At 49.9% G+C, this 15886-nt stretch overlaps 1 protein-coding gene and 1 long non-coding RNA gene across 5 annotated transcripts in view; one reads left to right on the top strand and one right to left on the bottom strand.

Moving 5' to 3' along the window:
• Window positions 1–2685: 2685 nt before the first annotated feature.
• On the top strand, window positions 2686–6408 carry LOC125944098 (uncharacterized). 4 transcript variants are annotated; one of them, XR_007466125.1, is made up of 3 exons: window positions 2686–3425; window positions 3837–3914; window positions 6384–6408. It is a non-coding gene; the product is annotated as an uncharacterized LOC125944098 (long non-coding RNA). The 4 variants fall into 4 exon arrangements; XR_007466126.1 differs by lacking the exon at window positions 6384–6408 and adding an exon at window positions 5562–5583; XR_007466124.1 differs by lacking the exon at window positions 6384–6408 and adding an exon at window positions 5151–5225.
• Window positions 6409–10837: 4429 nt separating this feature from the next.
• The window catches only part of LOC119446194 (titin-like), a 34062-nt gene continuing 29013 nt past the window's right edge, over window positions 10838–15886 (bottom strand). The window contains exons 5-8 of the mRNA XM_037710555.2: window positions 14229–14581; window positions 13664–13769; window positions 12957–13204; window positions 10838–12497 (exon numbers count right to left, since the gene is read on the bottom strand). Of these exons, the coding sequence (XP_037566483.2) occupies window positions 11148–12497; window positions 12957–13204; window positions 13664–13769; window positions 14229–14581 (2057 nt within the window). The 3' untranslated portion in view covers window positions 10838–11147. The remainder of the gene's footprint in view (window positions 12498–12956; window positions 13205–13663; window positions 13770–14228; window positions 14582–15886) is intronic.

Raw genomic sequence — 15886 nt, 5'->3', positions numbered from 1 at the left:
AGGTTGTTTTCGCGTTATGGATTCTGGCGCGTGGAGGTACTCCAGCTCGTAAGAAGGAGGCTCTACGTAAATCACTGCGGTTAGTGTCACGGCCTCGGAAGCTCTCGCATCATCTATTTCCCGTGGCGGTGCTACTTCAGGTGGTTCAGTTCTCATGAATTCTGGTACATACGTGTATTCCGGCTCGTAAGTGGGCGGCTGTGCTTGGACGTATTCAGGCGCTTCTATCGTGGGGACTTTGACAGGAGGTTCTTTTTCTTTCTTTGGAACTTCCACTTCTGGTTTCATTGTAGCTACGCCTGCAACGTAGGGAAATTGCACTTCATAAGCTGGAGGTGGTATGGCAAGCTCTTTGACCTGCATTGCCGCTTCTGAAAGCAGTGCTTTCTTTGCTTCTTCTGCAACACCTATAGGTTGTTCTCGCGTCATGAATTCTGGCACGTGGAGGTACTCCAGCTCGTAAGAAGGAGGCTCTACGTAAAGCACTCCGGTTGGTCTCACGGCCTCGAAAGCTCTCGCTTCCTTTACTTCCATCAGCGGTGCTACTTCAGGCTGTTCAGTTGTCATGAATTCTGGCACATACGTGTATTCCGGTTCGTAAGTGGGGGGCTGTGCTTGGACGTATTCAGGCGCTTCTATCGGGGGGACTTTGACAGGAGGTTCTTTTTCTTTCTTTGGAACTTCCACTTCTGGTTTCATTGTAGCTACGCCTGCAACGTAGGGAAATTGCACTTCATAAGCTGGAGGTGGTATGGCAAGCTCTTTGACCTGCATTGCCGCTTCTGAAAGCAGTGCTTTCTTTGCTTCTTCTGCAACACCTATAGGTTGTTCTCGCGTCATGAATTCTGGCACGTGGAGGTATTCCAACTCGTAAGAAGGAGGCTCTACGTAAAGCACTCCGGTTGGTCTCACGGCCTCGAAAGCTCTCGCTTCCTTTACTTCCATCAGCGGTGCTACTTCAGGCTGTTCAGTTGTCATGAATTCTGGCACATACGTGTATTCCGGCTCGTAAGTGGGGGGCTCTGCTTGGACGTATTCAGGCGCTTCTATCGTGGGGACTTTGACAGGAGGCCCTTTATCTTTCTTTGGAAATTCCGCTTCTGGTTCAATTGTAGCTACTGCTGCAACGTAGGGAAATTGCACTTCATAAGCTGGAGGTGGCATGGCAAGCTCTTTGACCTGCATTGCCGCTTCTGGAACCGGTGCTTCATTTGCTTCTACTGGAACACCTACAGGTTGTTCTCGCGTCATGAATTCTGGCACGTGGAGGTATTCCAACTCGTAAGAAGGAGGCTCTACGTAAAGCACTCCGGTTGGTCTCACGGCCTCGACAGCTCTCGCTTCCTTTACTTCCCGCGGCGGTGCTACTTCCGGTTGTTCAGTTGTCATGAATTCTGGCACATACGTGTATTCCGGCTCGTAAGTGGGAGGCTCTGCTTGAACATATTCAGGCGCTTCAATCGTGGCGACTTTGACAGGAGGCACCTTTCCTTTCTTTGGAACTTCCGCTTCTGATTCAATTGTAGCTACGCCTGCAACGTAGGGAAATTGCACTCCATAAGCTGGAGGTGGCATGGCAAGCTCTTTGACCTGCATTGCCGCTTCTGGAACCGGTGCCTCCTTTGCTTCTACTGGAACACCTACAGGTTGTTCTCGCGTCATGAATTCTGGCACGTGGAGGTATTCCAACTCGTAAGAAGGAGGCTCTACGTAAAGCACTACGGCTGGTGTCATGGCCTCGAAAGCTCTCGCTTCCTTTACTTCTAGCGGCGGTGCTACTTCCGGTTGTTCAGTTGTCATGAATTGTGGCACATACGTGTATTCCGGCTCGTAAGTGGGGGCTGTACTTGGACGTATTCAGGCGCTTCTATCGTGGGGACTTTGAGAGGAGGCCTTTTTCTTTCTTTGGTAATTCAGCTTCTGATTCAATTGTAGCTACTCCTGCAACGTAGGGAAATTGCACTTCATAAGCTGGAGGTGGCATGGCAAGCTCTTTGACCTCCATTGCCGCTTCTGGAACCGGTGCCTCCTTTGCTTCTACTGGAACACCTACAGGTTGTTCTCGCGTCATGAATTCTGGCACGTGGAGGTATTCCAACTCGTAAGAAGGAGGCTCTACGTAAAGTACCCCGGTTGTTCTCACTGCCTCGAAAGCTCTGGCTTCCTCTACTTCCTGCGGTGGTGCGACTTCAGGTTGTCCAGTTGTCATTAATTCTGGCACATACGTGTATTCCGGCTCGTAAGTGGGAGGCTGTGCTTGGACGTATTCAGGTGCTTCAATTGTGGGGACTTTGACAGGAGGCCCTTTTTCTTTCTTTGGAACTTCCGCTTCTGATTCAATTGTAGCTATGCCTGCAACATAGGGAAATTGCACCTCATAAGCTGGAGGTGGCATGGCAAGCTCTTTGACCTGCATTGCCGCTTCTGGAACCGGTGCTTCCTTTGCTTCTACTGGAACACCTACAGGTTGTTCTCGCGTCATGAATTCTGGCACGTGGAGGTACTCCAGCTCGTAAGAAGGAGGCTCAACGTAAAGCACTACGGCTGGTTTCACGGTCTCGAAAGCTCTCGCTTCCTTTACTTCTAGCGGCGGTGCTACTTCAGGTTGTTCAGTTGTCATGAATTCTGGCACATACGTGTATTCCGGCTCGTAAGTGGGGGCTGTGCTTGGACGTATTCAGGCGCTTCAATCGTGGCGACTTTGACAGGAGGCACTTTTCCTTTCTTTGGAACTTCCGCTTCTGATTCAATTGTAGCTACGCCTGCAACGTAGGGAAATTGCACTCCATAAGCTGGAGGTGGCATGGCAAGCTCTTTGACCTGCATTGCCGCTTCTGGAACCGGTGCCTCCTTTGCTTCTACTGGAACACCTACAGGTTGTTCTCGCGTCATGAATTCTGGCACGTGGAGGTATTCCAACTCGTAAGAAGGAGGCTCTACGTAAAGCACTACGGCTGGTGTCATGGCCTCGAAAGCTCTCGCTTCCTTTACTTCTAGCGGCGGTGCTACTTCCGGTTGTTCAGTTGTCATGAATTCTGGCACATACGTGTATTCCGGCTCGTAAGTGGGGGGCTGTACTTGGACGTATTCAGGCGCTTCTATCGTGGGGACTTTGAGAGGAGGCCTTTCTTCTTTCTTTGGTAATTCAGCTTCTGATTCAATTGTAGCTACTCCTGCAACGTAGGGAAATTGCACTTCATAAGCTGGAGGTGGCATGGCAAGCTCTTTGACCTGCATTGCCGCTTCTGGAACCGGTGCTTCCTTTGCTTCTACTGGAACACCTACAGGTTGTTCTCGCGTCATGAATTCTGGCACGTGGAGGTACTCCAGCTCGTAAGAAGGAGGCTCTACGTAAATCACTCCGGTTGGTCTCACGGTCTCGAAAGCTCTCGCTTCCTTTACTTCTAGCGGCGGTGCTACTTCAGGTTGTTGAGTTATCATGAATTCTGGCACATACGTGTATTCCGGTTCGTAAGTGGGTGGCTGTGCTCGGACGTATTCAGGCGTTTCTATCAGGGGGAATTTGACAGGAGGCCCTTTATCTTTCTTTGGAAATTCCGCTTCTGATTCAATTGTAGCTACTCCTCCAACGTAGGGAAATTGCACTTCATAAGCTGGAGGTGGCATGGCAAGCTCTTTGACCTGCATTGCCGCTTCTGGAACCGGTGCTTCCTTTGCTTCTACTGGAACACCTACAGGTTGTTCTCGCGTCATGAATTCTGGCACGTGGAGGTACTCCAGCTCGTAAGAAGGAGGCTCTACGTAATGCACTACGGCTGGTCTCACGGTCTCGAAAGCTCTCGCTTCTTTTACTTCTAGCGGCGGTGCTACTTCAGGTTGTTCAGTTGTCATGAATTCTGGCACATACGTGTATTCCGGCTCGTAAGTGGGGGGCTGTGCTTGGACGTATTCAGGTGCTTCAATTGTGGGGAATTTGACAGGAAGCCCTTTTTCTTTCTTTGGAACTTCCGCTTCTGATTCAATTGTAGCTATGCCTGCAACATAGGGAAATTGCACTTCATAAGCTGGAGGTGGCATGGCAAGCTCTTGGACCTGCATTGCCGCTTCTGGAACCGGTGCTTCCTTTGCTTTTACTGGAACACCTGCAGGTTGTTCTCGCGTCATGAATTCCGGCACGTGGAGGTACTCCAGCTCGTAAGAAGGAGGCTCTACGTAAAGTACCCCGGTTGTTCTCACGGCCTCGAAAGCTCTGGCTTCCTCTACTTCCTGCGGCGGTGCGACTTCAGGTTGTTCAGTTGTCATGAATTCTGGCACATACGTGTATTCCGGCTCGTAAGTGGGAGGCTGTGCTTGAATGTATTCAGGCGCTTCTATCGGGGGGACTTTGACAGGAGGTCCTTTTTCTTTCTTGGGAACTTCCGCTTCTGGTTTCATTGTAGCTACTACGCCTGCAACGTAGGGAAATTGCACTTCATAAGCTGGAGATGAAATGAGAAGCTCTTTGACCTGCATTGCCGCTTCTGGAACCGGTGCTTCCTTTGCTTCTACTGGAACACCTATAGGTTGTTCTCGCGTCATGAATTCTGGCACGTAGAGGTACTCCAGCTCGTAAGAAGGAGGCTCTACGTAAATCACTCCGGTTGGTCTCACGGCCTCGAAAGCTCTGGCTTCCTCTACTTCCTGCGGCGGTGCGACTTCAGGTTGTTCAGTTGTCATAAAATCTGGCACATACGTATATTTCGGCTCGTAAGTGGGAGGTTGTGCTTGGACGTATTCCGGCGCTTCTATCGTGGGGACTTTCACTGAAAGCTCTTTTTCTTTCTTTAAAACTTCCGCTTCTGGCTTAAGTGTAGTAAAGCCTGCCGCATAAGGAAATTGCCCTTCATAAGCTTGAGGTGGCATCGCAAGCTCTTTGACCTTCATTGCCGCTTCTGGAACCGGTGCTTCCTTTGCTTCTACTGGAACACCTACAGGTTGTTCTCGCGTCATGAATTCTGGCACGTAGAGGTACTCCAGATCGTAAGAAGGAGGCTCTACGTAAATCACTCCGGTTGGTCTCACGGCCTCGAAAGCTCTGGCTTCCTCTACTTCCTGCGGCGGTGCGACTTCAGGTTGTTCAGTTGTCATGAATTCTGGCACATACGTGTATTCCGGCTCGTAAGTGGGGGGCTGTACTTGGACGTATTCAGGCGCTTCTATCGTGGGGACTTTGACAGGAGGCCTTTCTTCTTTCTTTGGTAATTCCGCTTCTGATTCAATTGTAGCTACTCCTGCAACGTAGGGAAATTGCACTTCATAAGCTGGAGGTGGCATGGCAAGCTCTTTGACCTGCATTGCCGCTTCTGGAACCGGTGCTTCCTTTGCTTCTACTGGAACACCTATAGGTTGTTCTCGCGTCATGAATTCTGGCACGTAGAGGTACTCCAGCTCGTAAGAAGGAGGCTCTACGTAAATCACTCCGGTTGGTCTCACGGCCTCGAAAGCTCTGGCTTCCTCTACTTCCTGCGGCGGTGCGACTTCAGGTTGTTCAGTTGTCATAAAATCTGGCACATACGTATATTCCGGCTCGTAAGTGGGAGGTTGTGCTTGGACGTATTCAGGCGCTTCTATCGTGGGGACTTTCACTGGAAGCTCTTTTTCTTTCTTTAAAACTTCCGCTTCTGGCTTAAGTGTAGTAAAGCCTGCCGCGTAAGGAAATAGCCCTTCATAAGCTTGAGATGGCATCGCAAGCTCTTTGACCTGCATTGCCGCTTCTGGAACCGGTGCTTCCTTTGCTTCTACTGGAACACCTACAGGTTGTTCTCGCGTCATGAATTCTGGCACGTGGAGGTACTCCAGATCGTAAGAAGGAGGCTCTACGTAAATCACTCCGGTTGGTCTCACGGCCTCGAAAGCTCTGGCTTCCTCTACTTCCTGCGGCGGTGCGACTTCAGGTTGTTCAGTTGTCATGAATTCTGGCACATACGTGTATTCCGGCTCGTAAGTGGGGGGCTGTACTTGGTCGTGTTCAGGCGCTTCTATCGTGGGGACTTTGACAGGAGGCCTTTCTTCTTTCTTTGGTAATTCCGCTTCTGATTCAATTGTAGCTACTTCTGCAACGTAGGGAAATTGCACTTCATAAGCTGGAGGTGGCATGGCAATATCTTTGACCTGCATTGCCGCTTCTGGAACCGGTGCTTCCTTTGCTTCTACTGGAACAACTACAGGTTGTTCTCGCGTCATGAATTCTGGTACGTAGAGGTACTCCAGATCGTAAGAAGGAGGCTCTACGTAAATCACTGCGGTTGGTCTCACGGCCTCGAAAGCTCTGGCTTCCTCTACTTCCTGCGGCGGTGCGACTTCAGGTTGTTCAGTTGTCATGAATTCTGGCACATACGTGTATTCCGGCTCGTAAGTGGGGGGCTGTACTTGGACGTATTCAGGCGCTTCTATCGTGGGGACTTTGACAGGAGGCCTTTCTTCTTTCTTTGGTAATTCCGCTTCTGATTCCATTGTAGCTACTCCTGCAACGTAGGGAAATTGCACTTCATAAGCTGGAGGTGGCATGGCAAGCTCTTTGACCTGCATTGCCGCTTCTGGAACCAGTGCTTCCTTTGCTTCTACTGGAACACCTATAGGTTGTTCTCGCGTCATGAATTCTGGCACGTAGAGGTACTCCAGCTCGTAAGAAGGAGGCTCTACGTAAATCACTCCGGTTGGTCTCACGGCCTCGAAAGCTCTGGCTTCCTCTACTTCCTGCGGCGGTGCGACTTCAGGTTGTTCAGTTGTCATAAAATCTGGCACATACGTATATTCCGGCTCGTAAGTGGGAGGTTGTGCTTGGACGTATTCAGGTGCTTCTATCGTGGGGACTTTCACTGGAAGCTCTTTTTCTTTCTCTAAAACTTCCGCTTCTGGCTTAAGTGTAGTAAAACCTGCCGCGTAAGGAAATTGCCCTTCATAAGCTTGAGATGGCATCGCAAGCTCTTTGACCTGCATTGCCGCTTCTGGAACCGGTGCTTCCTTTGCTTCTACTGGAACACCTACAGGTTGTTCTCGCGTCATGAATTCTGGCACGTGGAGGTACTCCAGCTCGTAAGAAGGAGGCTCTACGTAAAGCACTCCGGTTGGTCTCACGGCCTCGAAAGCTCTCGCTTCCTCTACTTCCTGCGGCGGTGCGACTTCAGGTTGTTCAGTTGTCATAAATTCTGGCACATACGTATATTCCGGCTCGTAAGTGGGAGGCTGTACTTGGACGTATTCAGGCGCTTCTATCGTGGGGACTTTGACAGGAGGCCTTTCTTCTTTCTTTGGTAATTCCGCTTCTGATTCAATTGTAGCTACTCCTGCAGCGTAAGGAAATTGCCCTTCATAAGCTTGAGGTGGCATCGCAAGCTCTTTGACCCGCATTGCCGCTTCTGGAACCGGTGCTTCCTTTGCTTCTACTGGAATACCTACAGGTTGTTCTCGCGTCATGAATTCTGGCACGTGGAGGTACTCCAGCTCGTAAGGAGGAGGCTCTACGTAAAGCATTCCAGTTGGTCTCACGGCCTCGAAAGCTCTCGCTTCCTTTACTTCTAGCGGCGGTGCTACTTCAGCTCGTTCAGTTGTCATGAACTCTGGAACGTAGAGGTATTCTTGTTCGTTACTGATTGGTCGCCTGTAAATGTAATCGGCCGCTACGGTTTCGTCAAGATCTTGCGTTTTCTTCTGTTCGGAAGTGATTTCGATATTTGTCTCTTCTTGTGTCATGGATTCTGGAATGTAGAGGTATTCAAGTTCGTAACCGGGTGGCTGCGCGGATATTACTTCGGCACCTGTAGTCCCTTCCGCAGAGCGTCTTTTTTTCTCTTCATGCTGGGATAGGGCATGCAGTCCTTCTCGCGAAGTGTGGGAAATTAAACTTTCCACGCTCTTCAATTTAGCACCCTCCTGGTAACTTGTAATACCTTGAGATTGCGTTGCTTTCCCTGCGGGAGCAGATACTTGGAATTCTCGGCCGCGCTCGAAGTGTGCGCTCGTTGTACGGCCTCGCACATCACTCGGAAAGTCCATCCTTGAAACTACTTTGCTATAGTTAATGAAAAGATCGAATGTCGACAATACGGGAAAGCCGCCTTTTTTGAAGTCTGCTGATGCTGATTCAGATATTTCTTCGCTTTCCAATATAATTTCAGCGGCGGGGGATTCAATACGGTCGCCCAATAGCCTCCGTGGCTTGGTGACCTCCGAGACACTGGTCGGCTCTCTAGGTGTTTCCGACACGGCTGCTTGTTCCTGCACATCTGGAAGGACGAGACCCTTTAGCTCCGCCACTTCCTTTTCCTTGCGTTGCGCGAGCTCTGGTTCAGGTTGACCATGTAACTGCGCCATGTCAATCATTTGATCTCTTTTCTCTGCAGGCCATTTGAGTGGTGCTTCCGGCACAGCTTCCTGTTCATGAACTACTGGAAGCAAAGGTTCTTCCATATCTGCCTGTACTTTTTCTTTGCTTGGCCCTGGCTCAAAAGCAGGTACAGCGAATAATCCTTGCATTTCAATAGGCGCAGGTTTTTCCTCTCTCGCTGCTTCCAGCAGGGCTTTCTGTTCTTGCACCTCTGGAAGCGTAAGTTCTTGTAGATATTTCTCTTTTTCCATTGGGGACCCAGGCTCGAATGCACGTTCAACGAATACAGCCTGCAGTTCAATGGCTGGGGCTCTTTTTTCCGGAGCAACTTCCGATAGGGCTTCCTGTTCTATGACTTCGGGAAGGAAAATACCTTTTTCGACAAGCGTCTTTTTCTCGCGAGGCTCCGGCTTGACTTCTTGCTCTGGAAAAATGGCTCTCATTTCTACAGCTTTAACTTTCTCCTCCACCTCCTTTACAATATCCGCTGGCGTCTCGGGAATTAATGCTTTCTCTTCGGCTGACAGTTTGTGTGGAACATCGGCTTCCTTCTTGAAATCTTCGCAAATTTTAGTTGCGTGAAATGGAACTTCAAGCAACGCTTTGCTGTGTTCTACCTGGTCTGTGTTTGAACGAGAGAGTCCGGCCAACATGATATCAACAGGTATTTCATCTTTGAGCGCTTCAGTTACAAAGGTTCCAGTGTCTCCTAAAAGTACTGGCTGAGTCGCAGGAACTTCAGAGACCGTAGTTGTTTCATGTTCGGGAACAAGTTCGAAGTCCGCCTCTCGTGTTACAGGCCCCTCGCCAAGGCCTGGAGCCAATAAATCTTCACCGGCCATCTTGCTTTCCGCAACTGCTTGAACAACCGTCTCCGGGAGAGCCTCGGACACAGCATATTCATCTGCAGCTTCCGTTTCAAAATGAATCCTTTCTTCTGGAGGAACGATTGGTATTGACTGCGATTCTTCAAGTGGGATTTCGTCGGGCGCGGGAACAAGTTCCAACTGCTCTGCTTTAGTTACATATCCTTCAGTTTCCGCCGGAAGAAGTAACTCCTTACTGATCGCGTCTCTTCCTTGAAGGAAAACTTCAGTCGGCAGCTGTCCTGCACTTTCCACTAGTAAGGGTGATACCTTTTTTTGAGATGTCAGTTCTTCCATTTCGGCTTCTGGAACTGGAGCTGCTTCCAGGGCTGGTACAAGTTGGAGCTCCTCCGATCTACTTGGCTGCTCTTTGACAAGATGAGTAACAGACGTTTGCGCGACTTGTTCTCTTTTGTCAAGCACTGCTTCTTGTGCCATCTCTTGAAAGTCGATATTAGCCTGTTCTCCCTCTGCTAAGTCAGGTTGCAACAGCAGCAGGTCTTCCTGTGGGGCTAGTTCAACGACTTGACGTTCGGACGTTTCGGCATGGGGCTCTGGAGAAGCTACTGCTTTGTGTGTTTCATATTCATCTGGCCTAAGAATCATGGTTGCCTTCGCTGCAGCTGATGTGAATAATCCCGACGTCTCTTCCGAAACTTTCTTAAGTTTTTTTGTTGTCTTTCTTGCCTGTGCGGCAGCTTGAGCAGGCTTCTCTTCCACAGGTGCTATAGACTCTGCCAGCGACGTTAATCGCGATGTCTCTGCTGCCAAAAGTTTAATTTCTTGGAGAGGCATTACTTCAGGTTCTTTAATCTCGGGCGATGTTGGTTGAGCACTGACTTCAGTCACTTCTGGCATTCTTAAACCAGATGTATCTTCGGGCAACAGCTGGTAATCTTGAAGAGCCTTGTCTTCGCTCCCTTTAGATCTAGCCGGCTCCGGTTCTGCAATTTTTGCTTCTATTGGCGTTGTTAGTCCCGATGGGTCTTCCGACAAGAGTTGTAATTCTGGAGAAATTATATTACCTGCATCAACTCGTAGCCCTGTGCCAGGCTCTTCTGGCACCGACACCGGGGAGGTACCAGAATCTTCCGCTTCCCGCTGTGCTTCTGTTTCCAACATAAGATTAAGTTCCTCAAATGCGTTTTTGCCGGGAAATCCTATTCTAGAAATCTCAGCCTGTTCAGTATCTGGCGGTGAAATTGGTTGCGACTCGATCGCGTCCTGCAACGTTTCTTTCAGTGTAAACCTGCTTACACTCTCAACAGTGTCCTTTCCGGGGACTGCATAGTCAGGAAGAAATGGCACAGGGGCTTGAGTTTCTTGCACATGCCCTTTTTCCCTAAAATCATGCATTTTAAGTTCCTCTGCTGTTTGGTATTCTTTCACACATTTTGTTTGTATGAGCCTAATTGCCTCGGCTCCTTCTGGATGGAATTGGGCTTTTGCAGACGCACTGCTGTCGACTCCTCCTCCTCCAGGCGGTGTTAGTTCAGTGGTCAGTCTTGCCGTGTCCCGAGGCTCATTAAGCGGAGTTCTCTGTAGTGCAGACGTAATCTGTGTGAAAGCAGCTGCAGGCATTGTCATGGTCCTGACAACGGGCGCTGCTGCCGTGAGCACTTTCTTAGAAGAAACGTCCTCGGAGAGCTCTGGAGGAGTGAAACCTTCACTAGGTTCTTCACTAGGAAAGGTAGGCGGTACCACGAGGTACTCCGGCACGATCGATTCTTCTGACAAAGAGCGTTTCTCCTCTATTGGTATCAGGTGAACAAGGCCATGCTCATGCAGGGGTACCATCGTGACTGCCGGAACCCTAACCTCTTCAGGTGTTTCGGGAGAACTTACTTGAGCCCGAGCCTCAAGGAGTGTTATGCCTTGCGTGAGCCCTTCTTGTTCTGTTGGACGGAAGTCCAAATCTGACGGGGCTGTTTCCTGTGGCTTTTCCATACCTGACGTTAATCCGCTACCCTCAATCTTTCTTGAGCGTGTGCTTCCACAAAAGATTTTTGTTCATGCATTTCAGGAAGGACGAACTCTTCTACGGGCGCCTTTTCTTTTTCTAACCCCAGTAGCACCAGCGGTGCTGTGATTATGCGTGCTGCTTCGGCATCAGAAACAATTTTTTCTGCAGCTGCTTCGCGTATGGCAGCTTCTTCAAGTACCTGGGGCAGTACAATGTCTTCTACTGGCGTCTGTTCAGTGCTGGATATTCGCTCGATGCCCGATTCAGTGAATGGAGGTACCATATCAATAGCTGGAACTGCTTTCTCCACGCGTGCTGTGGTAATTGTTACCTGTTCCTGAAATTCAGGATGGAAGTGTTCTTTGGCTGGCGCTTCCGTCTTTCGTGACACTGGTTGCGGTGTTGGTACAGCGCATATTAGTGACATTTTCTGCAATGAAATTTTTTCTGCAAGTGCTTCTCCGAGAACGTCTTCAACCCTGTCTTTTGGATGGATGACATCTTGGATCAGTGAAACTTTAGCCTTGCGGACCGTTGGTTGAACCGTAACACCGGGTTCCACAAGTGACGGTTCAGCAAGCAAGCTTTCCTCAATGGGTGCTTCCGTCAATGCTTCCTTTTCTTGCACCTCGGGGAGGACAAGCTCTTCGCCGATCGCTACTTCTTCTTTCTTGTGTGCGAGCAGCTCAGCCACCGCTGCTGTGCACAAAGGTGCCATTTCTGTTACCGACACTTTTCCCTCTGTAAACGCTTCAGTAACGGCTTCCTGTTCCTGCACTTCTGGAAGTTGAAGTTCTACCGGCGCCTCTACTGTTTTCTTGAGCGTCATCGGCTCTATCTTTTCTGCAGATACCACCGCCATAAATGGGGCTGCATCTGCGGGGGCCTCGGTCAGGGCTTCCTGTTCCTGCACCTCGGGAAGGGGGAGTTCTCCAATAATGGACTCTTCTGCTTCTTTTCGTGCCCGAACTTCAGCTGCTGCTGCAGTAAATAATGGAGCAGTTTTGACAACCACCACTTCTTCCTCTAGAAGAGGTTCAGTGTGGACTTCCTGTTCCTTCGCCATTGGAAGTAGACGTTGTTCTGTGGCCGCCTCCATCATTTCCTCGCGCACTATCGGCTCGATGACACCTTCAATAGATAACGGTGCTGCTTCAGTAACAATTAATTCCTTCTCTGTGATTGCTTCTGGCAGGAATCCCTGTTCTTGCACCTCCAGAATTACAAGGTCTGGTACCTGTTCAATTTCCTCTTGAGGTGCTGGCATGGCTGGCGCTTCAGAGGCTCTCGGTACCGAAGGAACTTGTGTCACTTCAACAAAAGGTGCTTCTTTCACGACGACCTCCTGTGCAAGTGCTTCCTTTTCCTGAACCTCGGGAAGGCCGAGTTCTTCCCCTATGGCCTCCTGTCCTTGCTTCTGCTCAAGCAGTTCTGCCACCATCGCAGTAGGTACCGGTTCAATTGAAATAACGGCCACTTCCGTCTCTGGCACTTTTTCGGGAACGGCTTCCTGTTCTTGCAACGTTGGTAGGACCATTTCTTCTGTGGCCGCCTCCATCATTTCTTCGCGTACTATCGGCTCGATGACACCTTCAATAGATAAGGGCGCGGCTTCAGTAACAACTAATTCCTTCTCTGTGATTATCTCTGGCAGGAATCCCTGTTCTTGCACCTCCAGAATTACAAGGTCTGGCACCCGTTCAATTTCCTCTTGTGGTGCTTGCATGAGTGGCGCTTCAGCGGTTAGTGGTACCGAAGGAACTTGTGTCAGTTCAACAAAAGGTGGTTCTTTCACGACGACCTCTTCTGCAAGTGCTTCCTTTTCCTGAACCTCGGGAAGGCCGAGTTCTTCGCCTATGGCCTCCTGTCCTTGCTTCTGCTCAAGCAGTTCTGCCACCATCGCAGTAGGTACCGGTTCAATTGAAATAACAGTCACTTCCGTCTCTGGCAGTTTTTCGGGAACGGCTTCCTGTTCTTGCAACGTTGGAAGGACCATTTCTTCTGTGGCCGACACCACCATTTCCTCGCGCACTATCGGCTCGATGACACCTTCAATAGATAAGGGTGCTGCCTCAGTAACAACTAATTCCTTCTCTGTGATTGCTTCTGGCAGGAATCCCTGTTCTTGCCCCTCCAGAATTACAATGTCTGGTACCTGTTCAATTTCCTCTTGAGGTGCTGGCATGGCTGGCGCTTTTGAGGCTCTCGGTACCGAAGGAACTTGTGTCACTTCAACAAAAGGTGCTTCTTTCACGACGACCTCTTCTGCAAGTGCTTCCTTTTCCTGAACCTCGGGAAGGCCGAGTTGTTCGCCTATGGCCTCCTCTCCTTGGTTCTGCTCAAGCAGTTCTGCGACCATCGCAGTAGGTACCGGTTCAATTGAAATAACGGCCACTTCCGTCTCTGGCAGTTTTTCGGGAACGGCTTCCTGTTCTTGCAACGTTGGAAGGACCATTTCTTTAGTGGCCGCCTCCATCATTTCTTCGCGCACTATCGGCTCGATGACACCTTCAATAGATAACGGTGCTGCTTCAGTAACAATTAATTCCTTCTCTGTGATTGCTTCTGGCAGGAATCCCTGTTCTTGCACCTCCAGAATTACAAGGTCTGGTACCTGTTCAATTTCCTCTTGAGGTGCTGGCATGGCTGGCGCTTCAGAGGCTCTCGGTACCGAAGGAACTTGTGTCACTTCAACGAAAGGTGCTTCTTTCACGACGACCTCCTGTGCAAGTGCTTCTTTTTCCTGAACCTCGGGAAGGGCGAGTTCTGCGCCTATGGCCCCCTGTCCTTCCTTCTGCTCAAGCAGTTCTGCCACCATCGCATTAGATACCGGCTCAAATGACATAACGGCCACTTCCGTCTCTGGCAGTTTTTCTGGAACGGCTTGCTGTTCTTGCAACGTTGGAAGGACCATTTCTTCTGTGGCCGCCTGCATCATTTCTTCGTGCACTATCGGCTCGATGACACCTTCAATAGATATCGGTGCTGCTTCAGTTACAACTAATTCCTTCTCTGTGATTATCTCTGGCAGGAATCCCTGTTCTTGCACCTCCAGAATTACAAAGTCTGGCACCCGTTCAATTTCCTCTTGTGGTGCTTGCATGAGTGGCGCTTCAGCGGTTAGTGGTACCGAAGGAACTTGTGTCAGTTCAACAAAAGGTGGTTCTTTCACGACGACCTCTTCTGCAAGTGCTTCCTTTTCCTGAACCTCGGGAAGGCCGAGTTCTTCGCCTATGGCCTCCTGTCCTTGCTTCTGCTCAAGCAGTTCTGCCACCATCGCAGTAGGTACCGGTTCAATTGAACTAACGGTCACTTCCGTCTCTGGCAGTTTTTCGGGAACGGCTTCCTGTTCTTGCAACGTTGGAAGGACGATTTCTTCTGTGGCCGACACCACCATTTCCTCGCGCACTATCGGCTCGATGACACCTTCAATAGATAAGGGTGCTGCCTCAGTAACAACTAATTCCTTCTCTGTGATTGCTTCTGGCAGGAATCCCTGTTCTTGTACCTCCAGAATTACAAGGTCTGGTACCTGTTCAATTTTCTCTTGAGGTGCTGGCATGGCTGGCGCTTTAGAGGCTCTCGGTACCGAAGGAACTTGTGTCACTTCAACAAAAGGTGCTTCTTTCACGACGACCTCTTCTGCAAGTGCTTCCTTTTCTTGAACCTTGGGAAGGCCGAGTTGTTCGCCTATGGCCTCCTCTCCTTGGTTCTGCTCAAGCAGTTCTGCCACCATCGCAGTAGGTACCGGTTCAATTGAAATAACGGCCACTTCCGCCTCTGGCAGTTTTTCGGGAACGGCTTCCTGTTCTTGCAACGTTGGAAGGACCATTTCTTTAGTGGCCGCCTCCATCATTTCTTCGCGCACTATCGGCTCGATGACACCTTGAATAGATAACGGTGCTGCTTCAGTAACAATTAATTCTTTCTCTGTGATTGCTTCTGGCAGGAATCCCTGTTCTTGCACCTCCAGAATTACAAGGTCTGGTACCTGTTCAATTTCCTCTTGAGGTGCTTGCATGGCTGGCGCTTCAGAGGCTTTCGGTACCGAAGGAACTTGTGTCACTTCAACAAAAGGTGCTTCTTTCACGACGACCTCCTGTGCAAGTGCTTCTTTTTCCTGAACCTCGGGAAGGGCGAGTTCTTCGCCTATGGCCCCCTGTCCTTCCTTCTGCTCAAGCAGTTCTGCCACCATCGCATTAGATACCGGCTCAAGTGAAATAAGGGCCACTTCCATCTCTGGCAGTTTTTCGGGAACGGCTTGCTGTTCTTGCAACGTTGGAAGGACCATTTCTTCTGTGGCCGCCTCCATCATTTCTTCGTGCACTATCGGCTCGATGACACCTTCAATAGATATCGGTGCTGCTTCAGTAACAACTAATTCCTTCTCTGTGATTATCTCTGGCAGGAATCCCTGTTCTTGCACCTCCAGAATTACAAGGTCTGGCACCCGTTCAATTTTCTCTTGCGGTGCTTGCATGAGTGGCGCTTCAGCGGTTAGTGGTACCGAAGGAACTTGTGTCAGTTCAGGAAAAGGTGGTTCTTTCACGACGACCTCTTCTGCAAGTGCTTCCTTTTCCTGAACCTCGGGAAGGCCGAGTTCTTCGCCTATGGCCTCCTGTCCTTGCTTCTGCTCAAGCAGTTCTGCCACCATCGCAGTAGGTACCGGTTCAATTGAAATAACGGCCACTTCCGCCTCTGGCAGTTTTTCGGGAACGGCTTCCTGTTCTT

Source organism: Dermacentor silvarum, chromosome 3 (genome assembly GCF_013339745.2).
Source record: "Dermacentor silvarum isolate Dsil-2018 chromosome 3, BIME_Dsil_1.4, whole genome shotgun sequence".
Taxonomy (NCBI): domain Eukaryota; kingdom Metazoa; phylum Arthropoda; class Arachnida; order Ixodida; family Ixodidae; genus Dermacentor; species Dermacentor silvarum.
Note: the sequence above shows the minus strand (reverse complement) of the source record. Positions and strands in the feature narration are given on the sequence as shown.